The sequence below is a fragment of the Vanellus vanellus genome (assembly GCF_965231255.1).
Source record: "Vanellus vanellus genome assembly, chromosome: 1".
In the NCBI taxonomy this organism is placed as follows: domain Eukaryota; kingdom Metazoa; phylum Chordata; class Aves; order Charadriiformes; family Charadriidae; genus Vanellus; species Vanellus vanellus.
The window spans coordinates 46,990,854-47,017,935 of NC_138905.1; the positions used below are offsets into that span (position 1 = coordinate 46,990,854).

The 27,082-nt window shown below is 37.5% G+C and overlaps 1 protein-coding gene across 1 annotated transcript; it reads right to left on the reverse strand.

The window, feature by feature from the left end:
• Positions 1-820: 820 nt before the first annotated feature.
• Positions 821-25,805, reverse strand: SLC6A15 (solute carrier family 6 member 15; the record flags this gene model as incomplete). Its single annotated transcript, XM_082479794.1, has 11 exons — positions 821-1,192; positions 2,641-2,803; positions 5,428-5,587; positions 8,373-8,565; positions 9,550-9,742; positions 9,847-10,088; positions 13,601-13,711; positions 15,019-15,200; positions 15,867-15,993; positions 16,474-16,631; positions 25,517-25,805. The coding sequence occupies 11 exons, from the start codon at positions 25,803-25,805 to the stop codon at positions 821-823; spliced, it is 2,190 nt and encodes a 729-aa protein (XP_082335920.1).
• Positions 25,806-27,082: the final 1,277 nt, after the last annotated feature.

A 27,082-nucleotide genomic window follows, 5' to 3' on the forward strand; every position in this document is an offset into this window, starting at 1 on the left:
AATCTTGTAACCACAATAAATATCAAGAAGGTCTTTTTTTAGGCACACAGCATAGAAAAAAATGCAGAATCTGCACAATCCTTAAGATTCTCGGAGTGACTCACTCTTACATTGTTTTCACACTGAAAAAGCAAATATTTTACACAAAATATACAGCCACAGTTTATGCAGTCCCCAATGAACAGGGAATCTTTCCTCACCTTCCTGTAAGTCTACTCCTTGATTTTCTAATACTATTGCTCTATACAGCTATTACATAAGAAAATAGTTTGCAGGTTCGTTTTTTACTCAGCTAATAGCCTAAGTAATTACCAGTGCTAATAAAATTAGGTACAGCATATCTACATAAGGTATATACAAGTGTTTGCACAAACACGGGTTTGGTGAGCTACTTCTGAGCTCACTTTTAATACTGGGGAGTTAACCTGAAAGCAGAGGAAAAAACAAAAAAAAAAAAAAAAAAAAAAGGATTTTCAGTGATATTACCTCAGAAATATTTTATCATTTGAGTGAGACCTGGGCTTCAGAGATAGAAAGCTTTAAATTTAGAAATTAATTCGAAAAAAATCAAATTCTTGGCTATGCTGGCAGATGCAGGCTGCCATCAATTTTGAATGTGCTCCCTTCAGTGCAAATGAAAACCCAGAGAATTAATCCAAAGGGAGTTTTCTCAACCTGTGTGTACAGTCATGACATTTTAAAGACTGTCACTATGGAGTACCTGAGATCGCACCCTAGGAAGTGAAGCTGACCACTTCTCGCAGGAGAGCCATGATCAGTAAGAAAGGAGAAACAAACAGCAATTTTTTTTTTCCTGCAGTTACAAATCAGACTCCGGCATATCGGGCATATCTGCCATCAGGTAACCAATACCATAACGTCCATTTGGAGCGGTGTCCAGAGTTGGTGATCCAGTCTGTTTTCGATATATGTTTTTGCCAAAATTTGGAGACGGCACTTCACTTGGGCTCTTCCCATGAATCAGACTTGTATTATCTCCCTCCAGGTTAACAGGTTCCTTTATTATCCGGCCTCTTTTGTAGGACACAGATGCCAAACTACCAGAGCTGTCGTCGATAAGGTTGCAACGACGTACCATGAAGACTATTGGGACTGGCAGTATGGCCAACACCATCAGAGATATACAGACTATCATTCCCCACGTCGGATAGCTGTGGAACTCTTCCGTAGCCTGAGCAATTCAAGAGAAAAACTATTAATACATCTTTACTCAAAACGAGCAAACCTGCAGTCCTCACCAAGGCCCGCAGTTTTCAAACACATGCTCATCTTTTCGTCACCTTGCACCCACCCTGTGGGCACCACTACACAGCTCAAATCTGAACAGTCATCAAGATGTAGGATTGCCATCTCGCTGCCGGTGGGTAGGACCGAAACAGCATCACACAGTTTCTGAGATGCTCTGAGCACTCTAGCAGAACCCAAACCAAGATTTTCACATTAGGCTTTCTGCTCCATTTGGCTGTAGTTGTTCCCTGATCCTTTAAAGGATGTTCAGAACATACAAGTGTGCAGTGGTACCTCTAACTGTGCCTGCAAAACGAGTCCTTGTTCTGTAAGCGAATAGCTGGTCTACACAGGGACTGTCTCAGATCACCCTGCGGAATTGTTCCTCTCTGCATAAACTTCATGTAAAGGATAACACACTTCCTGGGGCAGTGACTGCAACCCCACACCTCTACTGCATCCAGGAATCACTGGCCAACAGACTCAATTGGCCTGGTAGCTCAATTAACATTTAATTTTATACACGAAAAGGAATGGCACGTCTGGCATTCTAAGGTATTTCTCATTCTAATTTTTGAGGGCAAGAATCAAACGTAACAAGAGAGTTTTTCTGCGAATCCCAAGAAAGCAGTAATGGTTGCCTGTAGTAAAGCCAATCACTTTACCTGTCTTTGCTGTTAATTTTTTCCATTGGCTAATTTGGACAATCGTCCATTCAGAAATGTCCCCAAGATTAATTTCTCCGACATTTTACTCTCCCTATATTTCGTACGACAAGCCTGTAGAAACAGCTGAGGACTGACGAGCCTACAAGCTAGCAGAGCTCTCAGGAGTTACCTTGACTGGACCTCTTTTTGGAGCCAACGCACGGCACTGACTCTGCTGTTTACACAGACAAGTTTGTTTTTTTTACAAATCAAACATTCTTATTAGAGACAGGTTTTGATGCAACTGTTACCTACGATGTGATATGTGTTCCCAAAGGGGAAAATGTATGACATGGCTAATCTCAATATTAAATTCCACATAAAAATTGATGTGATATCTGAAATGATTTATTCAGTGTTATCACCCAACTATTTTCTGCAGTAAAATAAAATTTAATGAAAGTGGACTTCTCCCAGCCTTAAGAATTTCTTCAACATACATCAACAAACTAAAAGTCCCAAAAAGCACGAAAGTTCATGTCAAGCAGTTATATTTTAAAGCAGAACTACTCTAAAATTAAAAAAATGGTTGGGTTCACGTTAATGTTACTTGAGATAAAAACAACTATGTCATTATTTATACTGATTTTGAATTTCTAATTGCAATTTTTTTGTCTTTTCGTGTACTTCTGAAATACTTCAGATGGGATAATTATGATGGTGATGGCATCTGTCATATACATACCATATCTTCAATCCAGGCATTGTAGCCAGGAGGACTTAATCCCATTTGGACAATGCTAGCTACCAGCAAACACAACAATACTAAAGGCGAAACATACTTCCACATGTAGTAATAATACTGGCTTGGAGAGAACCCAAGCATATCCTTCAGATCCTCCATAAATCTGTGAAGGGAATAAAAGGTTATTCTTAGTGCGTACACTGAGATTTCAAGCACTATAATTAACAGGTAGCACCTAATTTGAGGGAACAGACACACTGCGTGCAGAGAAATGGCTGCAGTTTAGATTACCTGATGGGCTGGAAAATAGAGCTTGTATTACTACTTCAGAGCAGATGAACAGAAGGAATCGCTACACAGTGCGGTGACACAGTAAACTGCTTGCTGGGCTGTGCTGGAAAGATATTTAAGCTCACCTTTCTTTTATAAGATTCTTTTTTACATCTTCTTATATCGTCTACTGGGTATGTGTCATTACTGAGGCATGTGTCATTACTTTTGAGGACATAAAAACCAGCACATCTTAGAGATTCTGCAAAATTAATTTCAAACCCACATGTGTGCTGCAGTGTAAAAAAAATAATTTCATGCATAAGCTATGGTTTGCATCATATAAGTTGCTGAAATAAAACTTTGTGAAGTTTTAAATCTGCCTCCTTGCGCCTCAAAATTGCAAGTTATGATATGAACAAAACTCTTATTTTTGTATTCTTAACGGAGGAGCATGCAGTTCCAGAGCCAGTAGAAAAAGAGAATATTTTTAGAGTTAATTCTTTTGGAGTGCGCACAAGCACCAATTCTGTTTTAACTCCCTTGTGGTCCCACTTCCTTTTGAAATGAGTGTCTCAAAAAAGCTCTTATAGCAATAAATACGTTTTCAAAGCTGTTACACATGTGAAGCTACTGTCATATGAACTCTCAAAATTTTTTGGAACTCTACAGTTTGGGGTGTTCTATCCTTTGTTTACACTGCAATCAAACACATTGCTAAAAAGAAGCTGAATTTACAAACAGTTTGTGCCCTCTATAGATGGCCTTTTCTTTCTGGGATCTCCAATTCTTCATCCAGTTAAAAATAAATCTATTCTTTTCACTTTAAAGTCTTTTATCATCTCCATCCTGCTTATGCTCTTTTAAAAGCTACCAAGCTCCTTTAGCACAGATTCCAGCATAGCCGGTTTTCCTTCTTGACTCCAGGGATTCACTTGTTGTCTTTTTTCCTGCCCTCTGGCTGTAATCCCTTTGGATGCAATGGTTTGGGGTTTTTCCTGTCTGATCAAAGACAATGTGTCTACTAAGACGTACACATGGATCTTCATCTATGATTATGACCTCTTGGTGCTATCGCAGCCAATGACAACCTGTGGTTGTTGATTCTGGCCTGTTGCTGCTATGTTCCTGAAGAAGGATATTCTGGAGAAATATACATCAGAAGAAACATTAGGAATACTCCAGAGGGAGGTTCAGGGGGCCGTTATGAATGAGAAATTTGGCTGTTAACTTTTCACTACATCCTGTCAGAACCCTTTCTGAAAACATGAATCAACTGCACTCCGATTCAGAAGCAAAGTATTACCATATTTTAGCTATTCCTAAACACCAACTTCCTCACAGGCAACTTGCTGACTTTTGGCACGTCTACCTCCCTTCACAGTGGAACTCTACCTGACTGGACATTACAAACGTGGTACCCAGGTCATCTGCTTCATCTTTTATTTGCATGTGTAAAAACATCTACATGGTGTTTTCGTGTCTATGTGATCAATTATAGAATTATACGTGTGGCCCAAGTGGGAATTCTTCCTTGATGAGTAAGTATACCAGGCACTACTTGCGCAGACCAGAAACAATGTCTGGAAACCATAAAATTAAATTTTCTTATTATAGTTTTATTTCATTATGGCGAGGCCCTGGCTGATTACTCAGATTGAACAAGTGAAAACTCAAATGAAAAACCACCCATTCTGTGCCACCCTTTGTACATTCAAAGGAAACGCAGATGTTTAAATTACTTCAACGTGCTAGTATAGCATACGCTGTTTTATCTGTGGATGGCATGAGTTATTTTTATTACGAGCTCTTCTATTCCTTAAAACACATTCTGGTGATTTCTGTCGTAAGACATAAAAAAAACACAGAGGGAGTTGATGGTCTTTTCAACCATCACTGATAGAAGATCACTTAACTTCATTGTCAACTGTGCTGTTTTCAAGTAAGTTTTGACCCTGTTCTTTGCTATCGTTTCCTTTGTTTCCTCTCTCACAACTAATGCAAAGGACAATTAATTGCTACAATTCCCCAAACTAAAACTAGCTCATAAACTGAAACTATCTTATTGTTACTGTCATTAGAGTTTGCTTTGGTCCTCTCTCAGGCTGCCTGCAATACTGCAGATCTCTTCAGAATACTCATCCTCATCTGCTGCTTAGACAATGGTTATTATTTCTTGAAGCCTTTCTCTTTTTGTCTTATTTCTATATAATTTCATCATACTTGCATATCCAGGCTCCTTTCCATCTCTCTAATTCTACCTCTTTTACTGCATTCTCCTCTCTTTGTTTCTGTTGCAATTGCTTTTTGGGTTTCATCAGGACAGTGTAGTGCAGCATCCCTTGCTCCAAACCTGTTCTTAAAAACAAACTAGATTCATGTCCAGATTGACCCACTTTCTACTTACCTGTATTTATGTGTGCATCACAAACACTTTGTGCAATATAATTAAGACAGTAATAACTATTGTGATGAACACTGTTGATATGGACAGTGAAACGCATTTCCTTCACTTACTTGTCTATTCCATAAATTCGGGTGACTGCAATGTTCTCCAAAATGACCACAATAAGCAGGGGCAGAGTAGCTGAGTAGTCATCAAACATCGTCACAAAATAATTTCCAGAGCGCTGCACAAAGATCAGTCCAATAAAAAATGCTACCAAGCAGCAAATCACTGGAATAAAGGACAGAAACGTGAACTGTAATTATAACAAAGTTCCATAGACAAAAAAAAAAATGAAATAAAGAGTTTGAAATAGCAAAGATACACTTTAGCGCGGTATTTCACATAATCAAAGTTGATAACTTTTTTTTTGGGGGGGGGGGGGGGGGGAAAATATGTGTCTCAATTTCAAGAAGGTTAGGAGTCCTACCTGCTCACTACAGAAAAGTTATGAGATTAGAAGTAATTACTGTAATTGCCGTATTACAGCAGTCCTGATTAATCAAGTGACTATTTCTCATTAATCTTTTAATTTTTAATTCAAGGCTAAAATAAACGGAACTGCTAAGCTAAACATCATTCATCATGTTACTTGGTCACTAGATCACTTTTTGGAATTTGGAAGTGAAAAGGACCAAAGTTTCAGACCATGATTCTAAAAAATAAACAGGCCTTCCCTAGATAATTCACAGCATGAACTTCTATTAGGATCTATCTAAACATACCTATGCACTAAGCAACAACATTTCTGCCCTTTCTTCTGTTTAGGAACAACCCGAAATATATTTCTTGAATGCCTGATCCCGTGTAATGAATCTTGATGTGACTTTTTCCTACTAAATTCATCGAGAATAGGACTGAATGCTTAAGTAGTCATAAAATAAGTGAAATTTCAATAAACTGTGAAATCTATTGTCAGCTGAGCACCAGTAAGACCCATTCGCCCATTTGAAGTGCCCTTCCCACCCACCCCCCAACTGAGGACTTACACTGAGGATACACCTAAGCATTCTAAAATCAGGTAAAAATTAATCTGAGTCAAAGTCTAAAATATCCTTACAGAATATACCCATTGCATAAATCCCAGATAATAAATTAGTATTGATTAAATTAGCAAAAGGAAGACAATGACACTTTTTTTAAAATCTATGGTATAAGACCAATTACTTTTTCCAACTTCGTAGTAACCGTTGTGATAATGGCTTTCAGAGAATAGAAAATTAGAATTAAAGAGATCATTTCAAATTGATGTGAACTCCTAACGCAAGACAACAAAACCAAAAGAACACAGATTAAGTCTCCTCAACCCGAGTCTCGTTTTTCACATTGAGTTTTGTTACTGACCCTGAGAACAGTATTAGACCACCAGAACAGTGTGTATATGAATTAAGAAATCCTTGTTATTCGTATGTTCTCCCATTGTGTCTTACCATTACTCTCCAAAAATAGACATCTTTAGTTGTAAACTAAGGCTCTGGGAGGTATAGTCACCATAACTTGGCACAATACTTGAACACAAAATAACTTTAAGCATACGAGTTGGTTTCCCTGAACTCAAGAGGGACTGAATTGGAACCATAGTCCAAAAAGTTGCAAATGTGTTCACAGTTCTGTAAAAACTGAAGATTTGTGTTTTTTAAGCAGGCATAATGCTTGTTAAATCCCACGTATAACGCATGAAGTATAACCCAGGCATTTCAATTTTGTAAGTTAATTATAAAAACACCACATCAACATGTAATTCTTTGAGTACAACTGAGTTTAGCAAAAATCACGCATGTGTACCACTCAAAATTACCAGAGAAAGGCAGTTCTTGAATATTCCTTCATCGTAGTAGCTGGTTGTTGTTTTGTTTTCTTTTTTCAAATGCAATAACAAGGAGTTACTGTAAAATGCTCCATTACTTCAGAGTAATGACTATATATCACAGTATTTGCATATATACTAGGAAGAAAAGCTAATTTCCAAATGTCTCACTGGTTATTCAAGTAAGAATTTAAGAGCTGATTAAAATAAAAACAAAACAAAAAAAAAACATACAAGTGCTCAATAGGTTAGGACTTCTGAAAAATCAGTTGGATTTATCTTTATGAAGAATATTATTCTTAGGTCTAGCAAAGCAAAAAAAAAAAAAAAAGTTTTCTGTTAAATACTACTTATTACCAAAGTAAGGTAAGGTGAGCAGCCAGGAAAGAGCAGTGCTCTGCTATATCAGGGGTTAACTCTTACAAAATATATTATTATTTCCTTCCTAGAGTTAGATAATGTGAAAGCAGCACATATATTTTTCAATTTCTATCCCTTCTGTCACAGGTATTGAAACGAAATCCAAATTTGTGTGTAACACATCAAGTCCCTTGTAGCTGTCCTGAAGATTTTCAGAAACCAAACTTCCACATTTCATGCTGATGTTCTGTCTCAAAAAGAGAAATAGCTACAAGACCATCAGAGCTATATGAACAGGCTACACCTCAAATAGCTTCGGGCATTTAAATAAATAAATAAATAGAAGACTAGACATCTTTAAGGCCCTTTCCACATTCAACAGGGAAAAACATATTCCTCTAGAGAGTAACTGTACTGATTTTTAAAATAAAAAACATTTTGTCATAAATCAAGACTTCATTAGGCCCACTTAGGAATAATTTGACATAATTTGCCATGTATTTCCATTCTTTCCTTTTCCTTTGTTTTCCTGGCATGTGACCCAGGCTGGAATAGAAAGTATTCTGGAAGAGCTCAGAAGGACTGACCATACAGAAACTTGTAATAGAAATCCTCCATAAAAATTTAAGTTCTAGGATATTCCTGCTCTTGCAGCATTCAGGAAAAGATTTTAGTCGCAGATATTAATGCGCTTACGCGTGGAAGTACAGCCCATAATACAGTGATTTACTGCTCTGTAAAATGCCAGCACTGAAAACTTTCACATCAAAAAAAAAAAAAAAGACTTCGTACTCTCAAAAAAATTTTTAACTTAGTGATTTAGTGAGAAAGAAAGTTTGTGCAACTCACCAGTAAGAATTTCTTTCCTGACTTTGAAGGTATCGACGATGGGTGTGATGATGCCTTCAATGGTTCCAAACATACTTCCAAGTCCCAAATTTACCAACATGAGAAAGAACATGACTGACCAGAAGGGAGAAGCAGGGAAGTGGGTCATTGCTTCTGTAAAGGCAATAAAAGCTAAACCAGTTCCTTGAACTGCCTGTCAGCGAGAAAAAATCCACATGTTATTATTCGTGGACAGTTTTGGGTTTGTTTTTCCCCCCCCCTAGCATGACAGTCTGACTCCGTGTTCATGCAATGTCATTGATTAAATCTTGAAGTCTGAGTGGGAAGCTGCTATCTAATATGCGATTCTTCAAAACCTGCGAACTTAATGCTATTTACTGAAATACTGGATTTGGATGAGAATCTTTAAGTTGATGTGGTATTAACAACACAGTTCTTCCTTTCTTTCACCGATAAATTTTCAGGAGAGATATTATATAGGACTGCTACAAAATACACTCCATTAAGTACATAAAGGACTTAATTTCTGTATCTATTTGTTTCAAATTTACATGACAGGAATAGTACAGGAACTTTTAATGTCTAGGTCACTAATTTGACATTTTAGCTTCAGATACTGGTGCAACTACATAGAGGTCATTGTTTAAAACTGGAAGTCCCTCTGAAAAAGCTAGAAAAATATCTCTTCTTTTAAGAAGCTGGCTTACTGTAAAGGGTTCAAAACAGGATGGTATTCATTAAGCCATTATATAATAAGTAAAGGATAACTTTTTTACTTTCTAGTGAAGTGGTATTTATACTTAATAATTGTATCTTAACATCAGAAGACTTCAGTTTGAGATGTTGAATCGGTACACCTCTGTTTAGTCTTTGGAAAAATCCTCATGCTCAACTCTTCTAAAAAACAACTTCAAAACCTCCTGAGGAGAGCGATATAGCGATCAAAATATATTATAAATCATGAAGACTATATTGAGACATCAGACCCAAAAGTCCTCAGGTGAGCTGGAACGTGACCCTACACAGAACCATGTTTTCATATGGGTCTCTACAGGCGCACTGCGCACAGGTACACTGTGCTGATACCCTGTGTGAGTATACGTCACACTTTATTTCAGGCTTACAAATACTCATCCGTTCAAAGTCTCTGTATTTAAGACTTACTTATCACTCTCACCTTGTTAAGTTCATCTTCAATTTGACAAGATTTCAGACCAAGAGAATCAAACTCTTCTTCTTTAACTTTCTGAATAATGTCATAAACTAAATTGTAATCTTCTGCTGTAATGCTCGAGAAATTGATATGATGTGGGATCATATCCTGGCTCAGATTGCCTATTTTCAAAAGTTTTAAAATCTTCTCTGAATTTCTGTAAAACACAATGAAACAGAGAAATCAAACTCAATGATCTGTATTAATTCATAAATTAAATATACCATAAAAATAATAAAAAAAAGAAATGGATATTCATACTGGATAACACATTTTTCATTTATGATATTGGCCTTGAAGCCCAGAACTGCAAACACCACCAAAGTTGCCAGCACAGAAGTGAAAAAATTGATGAAGGACACCAGTACAGCATCAAAATGGCAGTTGTTGTCTCTCTTGTTGTAGCTTGAAAAGGCAATGACTCCACCAAATCCAAGCCCTAAGGCAAAGAACACCTGAGTAGCAGCTTCTCTCCAGACCTTGGGCTCCAGCATTATTTCAAGCTGTTTGAAATTAGATATAATATATGTCAGCTATAAAATGCATTTCTATTATATGAAAAGACAACAGAAAAAAAAAAAAAAAGGAAACAACCTACATCATAAAATTATAATACTCCACTACAAATCTATTTTCTTTATGATAAAATGAAAGCTGAATGTGACACCTGAAGTTGACTGAACTTATGGGCCAGAATTTCTATTTATTTTACATTATATAATCCATATGAGAAACATGCTATACAGTATGTTCTTAACAATGAGACACTACTGGAGCTATATGATAATTTAAATAGTAGCTAGTTAAACTGAGAAATAAGAGAGAACATCCATCTTTTACTCTTTTTTTTTAAACAGTATTTACTGGCTTTTTTTTTTTTTTTTTTTTTTTTTTTTTTTTACAGTGTATGTATTGACAGTTGTTAGAATTAAGATGTATTTTGGTACGATCAATTCTCTTATAAATGCAGTAAATATGCTGAAAATTGCTTTGTTGCTACTTTTGGGGGAAAAAAGTAACCGAGATACACATGCTTATATGGAATCCTATTACATGCAAACATGTAAAGCAAAATGCAACGTATGAAATAACGGCTGGCCGCTACAATCTGTATAGTCCATGAGTACAATCTCCCTTAAGCCAGATGCCTTGAATTTACCCTAAGTTAAATGGGTCATGTATGAGGGACAACTAAGCCTTTTATCAAAAAATTGAAATGTATTGCTCAGATGACCATACTTCAAGAAATATCTTTCTTACAAAGTTATGAGTCATCATCTCTATCTCAGATTCTTCTAGGTACTGAACCATGAAAAAGAAGTACATGTGAGATTTAAACATTAGACTTTCTCAGGTTGATTCAGGGCGTCCATTAATTTAACAGTGAAAGACCTTACATCTCTGCATGTGATTATTTTTTTAAACCCTAGGCTTATCAAAACCACTAAAACTAAAAAGCATCAGCATAGATGTCAGCATCATTAGAATGACTGCCTTACTCTGAGGAAAAAAAAAAAAATCTGCTACTGCTATGAAAACATTTTGAAACATTTTCCAGTTTCCCATAAAAGTATAATATTTATAATAAATAGGTAGGAGATATCTTCTTTATTCATTCATATACAGCTAAAATACAATATATTTGAAAATAAAAATGTTTATGACAATAAACTTGTCCCTGACTTACAATTTTTGTTACAAATACAATGCACAAGTAGCTACTGCACGTAGTTCAACCTGCCTGCGGCACGGAGTGATGCCAGAGCTCTTCCACTAGAGGGAGCTCGAGGAATAATCTGGATTTTACCAAATCTGTAAATGGTTTAAGTGTCAAACCACTTCTCTCTTTCTACAGTATACCATTCGGTTATCATCAAAGGTAGTACGTTCTCAGATACCCCACAGTTTAATTTCAGCTGACTTCAGTGGGCTTTTCCTATACCCTTCTTTAGGTTTTTCATTAAGGTTATTATTTAGAATTCCTGCTTTGTTCATCAACCACGCCAAACACAGCAATTCTCCCGTTCTTCATTAGCCCTGGGCTCTCACGCCTGCACCAACGTGTGCCAGTCCTCCGCTGTGCTGACACAACCCTTCAGTGGGAATGCGTTGTGATCGTCTGTGGTCAAAATCCGGTCGTTTGCTGAACTAATTGACACTAAAAAGATGTATCCCCCTCCCCTTTCGTGTCTGTCTACCCGGGTTATTTTCAACCTAGATTGGTTTAGCGGTTCTTTTTACAGCTTTCTTGTCCAAAAAAACTGTTGGCACAATGGAGCAAATGGAAACAACAGCTGTGGGGGGCTCTGAATTCCTTCAGGTAGTTTCATACAAACCTACAGTCCAAATTAGTGCTCAAATACAGAAACAATCAGAGATTGTGATGAAAATACTTTTGAAGGTTTATTTTCACATATGCTGTATGTGACATATGTCACATATGTGACACGAAGGCCTCCCAACCTCAAATTTAAACCGCAACTTAAATTTTGAGATGTAGAACTGGAAACCAGTAGAAGAAATTGAAAACAATTTTTCTTTCGAGATCGTTTATCTGAACACTTCAAACGACTGTATAATTAAGTTACAACGTAACTATAAAGTAAACATCAGCTGCAACTTGTTTTAGGTCTCAGTCATGAAAGATGAACTAGTGAAGAGCGAAGATGTGTTGGCATTCAAGGGGAGTTTCAGCGTTTATTTTCCCTCCGTCTCTAGTGGTACTTCTCTCTTTAAAGAAAGTATTAACACTGTGGCTGAGAAACCAAATTATGACTCCAAGAGGTCTGCATTCCATTTCTGCTATAGACCGCCTCTTCACCAACAAGCATTACGTTTCTCTGCTCCTCAGATTCCCCAAATTTGCCTGAGCAGCCTGCAAGTTCCCGCAGAACCACAACTCTCTAAAGCAGTGACAGGGCGCGAAGCAGAGCACAACTGCGTGTCACAGTGCCAGAAACAACAATGCCATAGCTAACAAAGGTCATTCCTATAGGATGACAGCTCTCCACAGACTCAAAACACCTGCAATCAAAACAACTGACAACACCCTGTCACCTGGCATTAGCCACTATGTGCATTGATTTTGATCATCGTCTTATTCGGCTTTCATTTTTGAAAGATGGGTCCTGTTCTGCTCAAGCGTATTGTGAAATGGACTTGTTGGAGAGTCCATCTCATAACACAACACGAAGCCCAGCACCACGCACTCCCGAGCACGGCTCTGACTACTCAAACATGCTGTTCCTGTAGTACAGATACCGTCACAAGCATTTGAGGTGGGTGGGGGTAGAATTTAGATCTTCAGGCTAAACAACGATTCGTAACACCCCTCCCCACCTCTGCAGTTATAAAATCTGAAGTTCTGTCAGGCACATTCCTGGTAAAAATGTTGACAGTAAAAAACGTATGCTTAGACGTGCTGCTATCTGGGCATGACAACCGTAAGAAACATGGGAAGGGAAGTTTGAGTGGTGACTACTTGCACTACTTTAATACTAAAGATAGGTCTCCTCTACTTTGGGTTACTATGCAAACAGCATTAATTTATTTCTAAAAAGGAACAAATTTGTCCTCTGTCAAAAGGGACAAGTTAATTATGCAAAGCCATGACAGCGTTCAAGGTAAGGCATTTCACTGTGACATCCCAGAACTAGGCATTTCAGTCCTAGAGAATGGCATGATTTAAGATTGACTTCTCTTCTCAGTATTTGTAGCTTTCTCAACATCCTGAATCCTGTAAATAGCACTTTTAGTTGCTTCACTTTGTAAAGGCATCAAACCCTGGGACCACTTCACCTAAGGGAGGTAACTCTACACAGACCCTTGGAACACTTAGAGACTTTGGACCTTAGGGCTTCACATTGTGCCTGAGGTCAACAACAATTTTGCAATTTAAACAAATGGAAATAGGGCCAAATGTTCTATGAAGGCAATAAGCTTAAATGAGAGCACTCATAAACGGTCAAACTGCTACTGAAAACTCATATCTTGCAAACAGAAATTAAGCACATACCTTAGGTGTGAACATGTGACGAATTCCATCCACTGACCCATTAAGGAGCAGTCCTCTGATCAGAAAGCATAAAAGTACCACATAAGGAAAAAGGGAACTGAAATACATGATCTGAAAAACATTAAGAAGAAATTTAACACGACATCTATGGACTTTACTTTCAATAGGTTCATTCACTACTCAGTATCTGTTGGGATATATGACCGAATAGATAATCATATGCTCTAAGAAATCTGCAGAACGCTTTCCCCACTGCCCATTCCCCCGGCTCTGAAGAAGAAAGCAAAATCACATGACTGTAAAATAAATTCTGTACTGTACTAAATCAATACAGTTGCTATTGTGTTGAGTAACAATCTGCTGGGCTTCCAGGGAAATTCAGTACGAATTCAGTGAGATGACGTCAAGAAGGAAAGAAGTAGGTTGTTTTAGAAATGCTTCACTTTACAAATGCACTTTGATTCAAGTACATAGTGTGGTAAAGATATGCAGCATGAATAGAAACTCATTCTGTCTTCAGAAAGAGAGAAGACAAGAGTCAATGGAAAGCAGACAACCAACTGATTCAAATCACTAAGAAATACCTACTGCCAAAACAAACAAAAAAAAATCTGTAATCAAATACAATCTTTTATTCTCCATCATTGAAAAGCAAACCTATTCTGTACTTTAAAGTTTAGTAAAATGATTCTCTTGCTAAACTTGCTAGTCATTTCTTTAACTGAAATACACTAAAAGATGTCACAGAAATTTCCACCTCAGTGCCAAACTTTTTAGGAAGACAGAATTTTGCTATTAGAACAGATTATTTTTCATCTGAAAATCCCCCTGAGATCAACAGAGCTCACATATCATTCACCAGCCAGTCCCGCTGGCTGCAGGGAAAGGGAAGAAGACGAGGTGGCACGCTCAGGTGCAAAGGGATGGTTGGTCATTAGTCAAAAGAAACAATCCAGAATCCTGACAAGCAGCTGTGTTAATGACAGAAGCACGGATACCAATCACAGTAACAATAAAAAGAAAAATGGCAAGGCATCTTGAGGACCTGGGTGCACTGCAATCATACTGTAAGCATACGCGGAAACCTAATTCCTTCGACACTCACAAACACACAGACTTATGCTGCACAATAAAGCTGTGTTAGTTACATGCAACAGTTATGTGGGTGAGAACAGAAATGATTCTTCTTCAGATCTCAAATCCCACTAAATTACTATAATTCCCACTAAAACTATACCAATTTTAACGCTTAACTGCTAACGCTCCTCTGCTCGAGGTTACACAAATACTGGGGTGAGTCACAGCTTCTAACCTGCTCTACAGATTTCAGGAGAGAGTAAACAGAGTGTGTGATGAAGAAAAATGTCGTGAAACGTTTCAAAGTCAAACACTGTCATTCAGGTGATCAGCATACTCACTTTGCCTGAAGACTGAATGCCTTTGATCATGGCTAGGCATACCATGACCCAGGCAGCCAGCAAGCAGATAGTCATCTTCCAATTTAAACCCCCGCTCTCTGACAGAGAGCTGGAAATGTTCAGCGCTTCTCTGTACCAGTAGTAAGTGGTTGCAGAACTTTTTTCACACTCGGGCTCCACAACTGTCAAGAGATGTTAGCAAGTTAAAGAACGGGTTCGGCACAGAAGTATTTTCCCAACATTTCATAACAATGTTCTACCAATTCTCAATATTCCTAATTGTGCCGTCATGATTTACTGAGAAAATAAACTCACAAAAAGTCGTAAGACATTCTCTAAAAGAAAAAGTGACCACTATAAGTCAAAGGTTCTAGGTCTATCTTTTCAAAACACCCTTTTGGGATAATATATTCCTCCGCACACAGTCAATCCAAGTCCTAGGCAGAATTTATTTTTCAGTGAAGTACTACATAGTAGGCAGGCCTACATGAAGGCATACATTCCATTTATCACACATAAGATTAGATTACCCACAGCTGATATTGTGACATATATTACGAAAAGTATCTCTCTGAAATTGAACGCAATTTTGAAAATATATGGAAAACAAATTATCGGTTGTGTCTGCTTTGATAAAAAACTCAAATCAGCAGGCACTTAAATACTACTATAAACAATAAAATAATAACATAATGATACCAAAGCGACGAGAAAAAGAAAGAAACAGCTCCTACACAGCTATGTTAAATGAAATCTGCTATACGTATTCAAGAAGTGATTTTTTGATTACGATGTAACTCTGCTTTATTCACATTACCAAACAGTTTAAGAAATTAATATAGACTTACAGGTATGAGATGCATTTTTAACTAAAGGACACTGGTCCCATGGTAATGGATGCTGAAAAGACTGGGAAAAGTAAAACAGACTCCATCCAATAATAACATTGTAGTACAGGGCCACAAAGAAACATACCTATTAAAAAAAAAAGAGACGTATCAAAAAAGTCATTTATTAATTACATTTTAAGAAGCAAAAAAAATCCCTACTGAACTTCTGCATATTTCTGCACATCAGCCACAGAACCTAGCGTAAACTGTAATAAGCCAGAATAAGAACCAAATGGCTGACCCTATAAAGTACCTGACAATTTCTAAATTTTCACTTTTCTCTGTATTGATCATGTAATGCCTATATTTTTACAGGCTTTTTTATTCCAGAAGACTACTCTGTTGCCTAGTTCCTAATTTCAAAGGAATTACAAAATACAAGTTGACTGGTTTTACAGACACATCTGTATTAATATTTTTTCATGTACTAAGTTAAGACCTTCCAAAACATTGTCAACTGACCTTAAAGCCCAGCTACAAATCAGTGGCCTTTTCCTGCAGCAAAACGGAAAGTCTAAATCATACAGACTGAAAGCAAACCACACCATTAACGTTAAGAACTTACTACGCAGCTTGCAAATCCAATTCCTCCAAGTTTGGGGCTGATGTAATTCCACACACCAATACTGCCTCGGCGGATCCTCTGCCCCACAGCAAGCTCCAAGAAAAAGAGTGGAATCCCTATTATCAGTAGCAAGATTAAGTATGGAACAAGATAGGCACCTACAAAAGGAACAAAGTATAAATCAGAGCGAGAGGGAGAAAAGTCGGAACTTGACACAACAAATGTGAAAGCTTCTAATAGCTTTGAGTTTGAATTAGTGTCATTCACTGCAAAGCTTTTTCGATCACGTGCAAGGACTAATTTTACCTGAATCTTGGCCATACATCTCGTAGGATACGAAAAGACCAGAGACATCGAATTTCTTAAGCACTGTAACGTTTTGAGGCAAATTTTACTGAAACTGATCATTATCTAAACTAATCGTTTGCTTGTGTGAAATTTTGGGCATTTGATCAAACTTTTTAGAGATACAGTGATGCAAGCAGGAGCTGAATCAACATTTCTTAAAAATCTCTACACCTTTACTTGTACCAAAACAGCAAGACTGAATTTATAAAGGAAACACAGAACATACTGTGCATACAACATTCCGAATTTCATCCAATCTTAGACAGTTTCAGAAGACCATCCTGTTGATTTCTCCATGTGCACCTCAGATGCTCACAAAGGGGATTTCTCAATGTACAGAATAATGATTCTATCCAGCTAAGCAAGAAAACTTTAGCAGCCCATTTCTACCAGGCTCCCGACAGAGACTAGAGACACGAGGTAGAAATGAAATGGAATATCGTAGATCCAGATCTTGCAGTACTCACGGCTCTCCTTAAAGACATATTTGAAAACGTAACTGTTACTTCACTTGGACACGTATACGTAAAACAATTCCTTTTTTCAAGGTCTTATTCCCAGGACATGGTCATACACAATTTTAACTTCAGGATGTATCTCCATTTATTTCAGTAAAACTAACTGCAAGCAAATATAGCCACACACTAAGTGCACTGACAAGTTCAGAGCCTAACTTCCTCCTTGCCGTTGCAGATTATTTAGGACTGGAGCTAACAAAACATTTAGGCACCAGCCATTAGCAGCGTGGCAGCTGATTTTCAAATGGGTGGCTCTTATGCTGCAATATAGAGTACTGTGCTGGTCACCTAACTCAAAGGGTTTACGGCCTTTGATTGCAACCACTGTAAGGCTAAAGAAAAGCACATGAGAGATGCAAACCGCGGCAGGTCGGAGCAAGCTACAAAGCAAAGATCTAAAGAGCTCAGAAGCTTAGACTCCGAGCTATTAAGTCGTATAATCAGGCTATTCATCTCCGTGATGAGAGAGAAGCTGTGCGAAGTTCAGAAACCAATTTTAGGATTTATCCTCAAGTCCAGCTAAGTCCTACTTTAAGTTTCTTCCTCCAGCGTCAACTTTCTAGGGCTTTTTTAGGAGTCTATCAAATACACTCTCATTTGCCTATCCTTGGTAGATAGCTTATCTCATATGGTTTATTCTAGAAAAGTTAAACTTTCCTAAGCTGTGCAGGAGGCCTCAGATTTTCTGGTACCATCCGCTCCTACTGAGGTCCCCTTGTTATTTTGCTCTTCGCGAAATACACACAAATTGGACATCACCTTCCACTATAAACATCTTATAAGGATGTTAAGCATGGAGTAACTACAGTCTTGAGTCTAAGAAAAGTAGGAAAAAAAGACAGAGGAAAATAAATCTAAGAAAAACTACCAGTGGACCAGACAAAGAATATTAATCTTATTTACCTCACAGTCTATAGGCTGTTGTTAGCAGTGAGATAGCTCCTTGTGTCTTATTTTCATGACATAGTAATATGATATGCAATGATATTGCTTGAGCAGCAGTTGGTCAAAACCTATGCCAGGCTCTGGGTTCGAGGTTACGATACTCCCTCATAGAGCCAAACATCGTGGTCCATCGGACAGGATAGACCGTCTACTTAAGTATTATTTCTACTGAGGTAGCAGCTACATTCCCATTCAGCAAAGAACTCAAAGGACTTACTTTCTACTATGAAAAGAGAGACAACGGAGACAGAAGGAAATAAACAAGGAGGAAAACCGAGGAAGAGTAACAACCACATTCCAAAATGAGGGGGACTACCTGCCTTAAGAATATGTAAGACAAACAGTATCATTAAATACTCTTGATTTATCATCAGCATTCTCTCAAAAACTCTGAGACAGAAGTATACCGTAAATTCACATTGCAAATGAGAAGCTTTGGCATCGCTGTCTTTAGAACTTTCGTCATACAATTAACTGAAACCCAACAGCACGTACTTTTTTAAATAGTATAAAACTACTGTAAACGATACCCGAGGCCTTAATTAGACAGGTGTTGCATAGCTGAGCAGAGACAAGCCTAAACAGCTCAAAAAAAATGGGGGCCTAAGTGACTTACCCTGTGTCCCACTGGATGACTGTACTAGAGCAGGAACTGAACCCAGCTCTTCAGTGTCCCAGTCCACAACCTTAACCACAAGGCTGCAAAGTTAAGCACATGTTTAAAGACTGGGCTGAGGTGGGTGTTTTATGGTGCATTATCAACGTAAGTTGCAAGATTTAGCAGTTAAGAGTCAACTAAATGAGTTAAATAAATGTGGCGTTAAAGCCACGTTACACCATACGTGACACAAGCCCAGAACTGAGCGTGGGTAGCCAGCAGAGTTCACCTCTGTACTGCAGGGCTTGTGTAGAGCACCACAAGCGCTGGTCTTCTGATCATTCCAACCCGCTGAGCTCTCTTCTGCTCTTGTGCCCCTCCCCAAAAGAAGGGCATAATGGAAAATTGTGCACACGTGAGCTTTCAGCGCAACGTAGTTTGGACATAGCTGGATTACACAACTGGGTATCACAGCTGCAAAGGGCTTCCGTGCCCTATAGTCAGCATGAAACCACAGCACCTCTGGAAAAGTATTTTGTTTCAGCCTTCCCTTGAGGCTAGAGATACTTCAACGAACTGTAAGACATCTTCACTTAATCACAGAACAGAATCGCTATGGAAACAGCACAGCATGTCCCTTATTTGCCAGTGCATGAAAACATGGGTCCTTGGAGTTACAATATTGAATAAGGATCATTCTTATTTGAGTAAGAACAATAAACTACACATGCTGGCCTTGAACGGCATCCTACAATTAGTTATATTGTCTGCTACATCTGCCAGCTAAGCAGCCTTATGAATATTACAATTCTGTGCAGTTCAGGATCCCCAGGTCTCCCTCCTACATTTTCAAAATTATTCTACTGTAAAGCCACTTTTTTTTTTTTTGCATATTTTGGCCTTAAACACTGGCTTTCATAAAAAAAAAAAATCATCTCAACTTCATAAGGAAAAAAAAAAACTTATCTAAAAAAAATACCTCGCCTTTCTTCACTAGAATGAATGACAAAGATTCACCAGTTCCTGAAATCTTTTGTACATTAATACTGTGCACAGCACTGCTTTGGATTCTTAATTTTTTTATTTAACCAAGGACCATAATGGGATAACTGGTAAATTGTCTCTCGATATTACAATATGTACTACACTTGGCAACATTATTGATAGAAATGGAATATTAACATTGGGTTTAAGTTCTTATAAATGCTCGGGGGGGAAGAAATAACATGAAATGGCATGACTCATAGCGATTAAAGAGTTGGAAAATAATTTCAGAAGCAATAATGCAAGACGACATAACTATTACCATCTTGATTCTACAGAAGAACTTTTCTTCTCCTAGACATTCTTGATGTAACCCAAAAAAATCTAATAACTTTCCTGATTTGCTTCAACTGCTGCTGTGATAGTTTTTAATTTAAGTGTCTAGTGTCTGATTTAACCCTTATTCAATGAAGGTGAGCTTTACCACTGTCTTGAGGAGACATCCCAGTCCTTATAGCTTACTGGACACTTACTAATAGAAAGCTAGCGAGCAGCTGATATTCAGATGAAGATCAACTTATTTTGAATGTTGAATGTTAAAATTTTCAAAGTTATGACAAGTGGGCAACAAAACACTATGGGTTTACAGTCTACTACACTCCTATAAGTGAAATTATTTTACAAACTGTTTTTATCAGGAAAACTCTGAGACAAGGTTTTATGTTTTATCAGTAGGTTTGCGGTGTATCCAACCAACGGGATAGTCTTCCTGCCGTTTGTCTTTCACAGTTTAAATATGTTCAGGTGTGCCTATTTACAAAACTGTGCTTAAAGGATGACAATCCCCTTAGCCAATAAGCTTTAATGAAGAATTACACTTGCAAAATAAAAATAAGACATTTTCAGCACACTGAAGTACAAGTAAATTTCAAGTCTGATAGTACAGTTTAAATCATAAATCACAGAATAATACTGAAGTCGTCACCAAATTCAAGGCACTGACTATAAATTATTGATCAAAAGCTAAACAATGAAGCCACTGAATCCATACTCAGTGTTGGAATACAAGGGAATACCTGCTTTGCTCCCATTCTGCTTCTATTAGACAATCAGCCTGTAGCTTCTAATGACTACTCAGTCTTTAACAGTTTACATATTATTTGCTCAGCAGTTCTCAGCAATAGCTGCTGTGCTTTATATAATACCACAGAACTTACTGTTCAATCTGCTGATACTTCAGAATAAAATCCACACTACTTAACTGTAAAAACTCACGATGTGACTCTACCCGTGTCAATCTTTTCAAAACAGAATGGCAAGATAATCTGCTAGAGATTTCCCTACGCTGCTCACAGCTTTTATCTGTTTATCGGTTTACTAGCTCTTTTGATTTTTTATGTCACAGAGTTATTAAAAAGACTGACCTTAAAAAAAGAGAAAAAAAATTATCACAAAAATGAAGGTAATGCTCATGAAAACGCAACACAAAATCTTTGGCTGTGGAGTACTTTGTAGACTCCCAGTAACACCTGCAACACTAGAAGCACCTCTTAGATAACTACGTTCGCTTGTCTTCATAATAACACTCACTCAAATATCACTTATTCTAGCAGAACAGCTAATTTAGTTTGCTTTTGTTACTTCTAATACGTGAAAGTACCATTTCACTTCTGCTAATCCTAAAGGAAAATGACAACCAAACAGAAAAAAAAACTTTCAATATTTCCTTTGTTTGAAAAAATTGAAAGGTGTGCAACTACTCACCAGATGATAGCAATGAGCAGCAGGAAAATATAGGTCTAGTTTGTCGCTATTTATTAGCCTCACGGCAAGACTGGGTAGACCCGAGTGGTTTATTATTAAGGCTCGCCATCAATCATCGGAAGCTGAGGCAGCTCCGAACCTACTACATGCTAACATAGGTTACGAAATAGTTATAAAGGAACCGTGCCTAGCTAAACAAACACACATATTTGTCTTTATATAGTAAAAGAGTAATATATAAACTGTGTAGTGTAAAAATGATAAATATAAAATAAATATAAAAACCACGAAAGCTAAGTTAGAGCATACCCAGCTCCAATGCAAACCGCCTTTGTGAGGCAGCAAGGAAGAAACAGCTATTTTTAGCTGTTAGGCTGCAAAGAGTGGAAGAGGTACTTTAAGTGCCAGACGGGGACTGGGCACTGCCCACCAGGGGTAAGGAGGACCTGTGGTGAGGACAGAGGTGAAGGAGGCAGAGATATCTACAGCCAGTTCCTCAAAACTCTACTGAACACCTTCAGCCCCCCATTTGCAGAGCCTAAAACTTCTTTGGGCCCTCCCTCATGTCCCAAGTCAAAGAAATGAGCACCTTTGAGTACTCTGAGTCTCCTCCCAGCCTCTTTTACTTCTCTCGATACTTCCTGCATTACAGCTACATCCCCAATGTGGATCAAAGTTTGTCTCAGTTTGTGTACTAGCCACTTCTTCCAACTCTCACAACACACTTTTTTCTGGGAAAGAGACAAGTGTGAAAGCCAGCAAAGAGCTACCCACTCTAGCTGTAACTTAGCTGAGCATAAAAAAAAAAATACCAGCTATTACTCTAAATATTTAGGCGTTTATATGAACTAAAGCAACAGGAAAAACTGTGAAAGGATCACAAGAAATAAAGTGAAGGAAGTTGTTTTGGTGTTACAGACCAGACCCAGAAACAGAGATTGGAAAGATACCTATGGATGTCCCAGTATCAGTGCAGCGCAGTGATACCCAAGTTACCTTTAAAGATGGTATCACAGATACCTCACTGCAGCAGTACAGAGCTCTGAAGTCAGGAGTGTTGGTGTACCACAGGCCATAGCCATAACCAAACCAAATCTCTCTAGAAAACAGGGCGGTAAACACCCAAGTTTTTCTCCACAAAATCCTCTAATAACATACATGTATTTGGGCTAACTTGTCTGTGTCTCTTCTACATTTATTTTGTTGGGTTTGTCGCTCTTGTCACAGAAGTTTAAAAAAAAAAGACAAAATTAAGATTACTACACAGTTAGGATTTGCCTTCTCTTTTACTGGTGGCTTTGGACCACTCAATGTTGGAAGAAACCTGTGAAGGAAACTAATGAGTAACTATGTTTTTTATTTCTTTTTGGTTTAAATTTGAAGTATATTTATTGGTTTACCACTTTTCAATATACTCCCCTCGCCTGATGGTATTTGCCAGACATAAGTTCTTTAAATATAGGGAAGAAAATGGAAAGCGTTTGGACAAAACTCAAGGTGGAGACCTAGCCATATGCTTCACTGAAACACTTCTAATGAAAACCCACAGGAAGGCTGTTTACCCTATACTCAGAGACTTCAACAGGTAGTTGTAGTAAAGCTTTCTCAGCAAAAGACTACAGAACAGTTCTGATACCGATATTTAGAATAGGTTGCATAAAACCACTCTAATTTTACCTAGAATGAAACATATATGAAATAACATATGTAGTAGAAAACTGGAACCCCATATAAAATATGTGCAGGTTTTTTTTACCGTGCGTTTTGAACTTTTCACTCCCTCCCCCTATTTTTTCACCCACTTGTGAGAATTATCTGTCCATCTGCACACACATATACAGGCACCAATGTACTTTACACATTTCAGTGTTTTGTTTCACCTTCTCCGTCTTGCATTATGGTTAACCCGAAAACCAAGAAAGCTTTAGCTCTAATGAGCACTTGTTTTTCTCTGTTGTTCTGAAGGTTGCACTTTGCTAAAATGGTGCAAAATTATTGTTAAAAGCCAAATACATTCTTGTCTCAGCCATGTGCAGAAAACATTATGTCTCCACAGACTATGTTACACATCCAAGTTCCTGCAATCACAGCACAGGGGAAAACATTTAATTTCAACCTGAAATTCCTCCATATATATTTTTTTTTCAAGTTTGATTAATGAAGTTTCATAATCCCTGAAGGCTGGTCTAAAATGTTAAATTATTCATTAATCTAATACATTTACATTTGAACTGAATTAAATTTACACTCACTCGCACAGTAACTTTAACAGCGCCTGATGGTATGAAACCAACAGCCTAAGGAGCATACCAACAGATCTTTTCTGTTGGTTCGAAGGAAAATCCAACGGGCTTGCAAAATTAGTAACTAACTACATTAAACACAGACTTTCAACAGGGGCACAACTACACATAACAAACCTCTGTCATGCATTATCCTTGAGACTACATATTGACACCATACTTTGTATGAAATGATACAGAATATAAACATTTTAATAGCTACGCCTTTAACTATGAATTAGTTTGTTTTAAAAATAGTTAATTAGCAAATGTATTCATTTTTTCAACTAGAAGTGATACGTGTCAATTCTATACTATGTCTGGTAGACTAGATGAGATTTCCATCCACTGAAAAGCTATGTTTTTTGAGAAACTGCAATCAACGTGTTTTCTACAGTTACAGATGAGGAAAATTTTAGATTCCACACAAATCACTAAATCAACCATTTAATGGCTTTCTCTCCATAATAAAGGAGAAAAAAAAAGGAAGTTAAATGAGAGTGAAAACAATCTTACAATAACTAGATGTAAAAAATTTAGACTTTATCCTGGAGATGAAGTATTTGAAAGCATTACCTCCTTTTTTACTGCTTGAAGTTACCGCGGGAAAACAAATAAAGTACAGAATTATACTCTGATTACATTCTAGGCTCATGTCTAAGCTCCTCAGTTATAACAGTTTTGTCTTTCAACTTTTAAAATCCAGCATGAATAAAAAGTTGTTCTTTATTTTCTATTCTGTAGTACAGATTCACTTTTTGTATCCTAAAAGGTGACGGGTTTGTTTTGAATTCAGCTAAGTAATTAGCTACAACAGGACGTGCATTAATGTAGTACAGTAGGGGACAGTATAGCATAGGATAAAACACTAATCCTGCATTCACAGAGGAAGGAAGGTGTCCAGCCTCATACTTCATACTACACTCAAGACCATAGACGGACAGCTAAACAGCTCAATGTTATCGTTTTAAGGGAAAGGTAACTCATATAGTTAACCATTTGCCTAAATAACAACAGCACAAAACAGGTGCATTCCCTTTATCAGTAAAAAAAAAAAAAAAAACCAACCAAAAAATCCTTTTCACTCCTACAGTGTTTTGTTGTTCTTGCAGAAAGTAAATCGTCATCAAATGGCCTAAGAGCTAAAAGCAATTAACAAGTGAAGGCGTGAGGCTTAGTACTGCCAAATACTAAAGATCGAATACCGCTTTGGTCTTTAAAGTGGATGCAGATTTAATGCCTTGATTTATTGTCTGAGAACTAAAAAGAACACTTTAGCACAACAACAGCCAGGTCCTAAATAATGCAAGCCCTCCATAAATAGGCGTTTTGCTTAGCCACTAGTTTGAGGACTAGTTGAGGTCATATCAAGAACTCTCTCCCCTAAAATGATAAAATGGAATCTTAGAAGAATCTGCTACTTACTTTAACATATGTGTGCCTCTAAATAAAGAGAATATGGAGCTTTCCTCATAGGCTCTGGCAGAAATTAAAAGGAAAATCTGACATGCTGGAGCAGGTTTTACTGTGGATATCTCTGCTAACGTTGAAATCTGAAAGGTTAGTTGCATCATTTAGCTACAACTAGCTATCACAAGACTTACCTCCACCATTTTTCTGACACAGATACGGGAATCGCCACACGTTCCCCAATCCCACAGAAAATCCAACTTGTGCCAGAATATATTGGAGTTTGCTGTTCCAAGCGGGTCTTTCGTCTTCTACATCTGAGCCTTCTTCAACATCCACATCTTTTTCTTCCTGATCATCAACCATAAGTTCACTCTTCTTAAAGGCATCATCTGAAGAGTCTTCGTTAGAGAGAAGGTCCTTAACTGACTCAATGACCTCATCATCTAGTTCTCTTTTCACTACCTTGCTGTTCTTAGGCATTTGTAATATCAGAAAAACCAGTAGAGAAGTCAAGTTCAGCTGAGACGGATGGACAAGTGCTGAAGAAAGCTCTCCCTCTGCTTGGCTAAAAATACTGAAGAAACAGACTGAAGATGGTGCCTGATGAGTCCTTGATACCAGGGAATCAAGAGTAAGGACTTCAGTTTCTGAACGTCTGTTCTACTGAAAGTATCTGTGGGGGAAAAAAAAAAAAAAAAAAAAAGGATATTATAGGATATTATACTACTATGCCGAAGAAACTTAATTACTTAATTTAGAAATCATATGCTTTGGTTTACCCATTTCTGCTTATCTCAGAGATTTGACAAGAGGAGAAAAAGAGACGAAAGGGATGTTAAACCACATCTAAATTGTAGGAATCAAGTCCACTGTTTGGTCTTAAACATTTATGTAGAATACATTTCATTCACTTGCTGAGGGTTGTGGTTTGGGTTTTTTTTTTTGTTGTTGTTGTTTTGGGTTTGGTTTTTTTTTTTATTTTATTTTATTTCCTAAAGACTAGCAGGCTAATTGCTCATATTTTGACAGCATAACAAGATTCTTCTTATCAGGCATAATGGGGTATGCACTTCACATAAAATTTAGGAGCCCAATTCCATTAATTCCTGACTTAAGAACTGTACTTGAATTCATTAAAAATATAATTTAAACAAAGTAGATTAAGTTTTTCAGACAATTTCAGAAAGTCATGCAGCAATTAAAATTTTTATATACACGATGCACATAGTGCTTCAAAAGCAAGGGTGACTTATTTTCCTGTATCCTTCATCAAGGAATATATAATCACAATCATGTTTTCCAAGGAGAGGCTCATCTCTTACAAGCTTTGAGGCTTTAGATAGTTTCTTAAAAATAGGAAATAATTAAGCGTATCTGAAACACCTGAAAAGCTCTAACCAAATCCATTTTAAAAGCCTGCTCTTTCAAACGTGTGTGTACAGACACAAAAACACCTGCATCTGAATATGTCTTTTCCTTTAACAGAATGAATCATTTAAAAAGACAGACAGGCTTGCTTGCAGCTGCCACGCTGAAGGTAGCCATAAGATTTTGGGGAGGAATGTTTTTCGAGAAATTCTTCACTAATCACATGGGATAAAACTAGTATGTGCAAAGCCATCTGCACAATTAAGAGTCTTAAAAGGGATTTAGATTATGTGTTAAGCTTCATGAAAACCCTAAAGAGCAAATACAGGAGTCTAATCAAGAACTGCTAACTGACGAGAATCAGAAATTACTCCGCGATACAAGAGAAC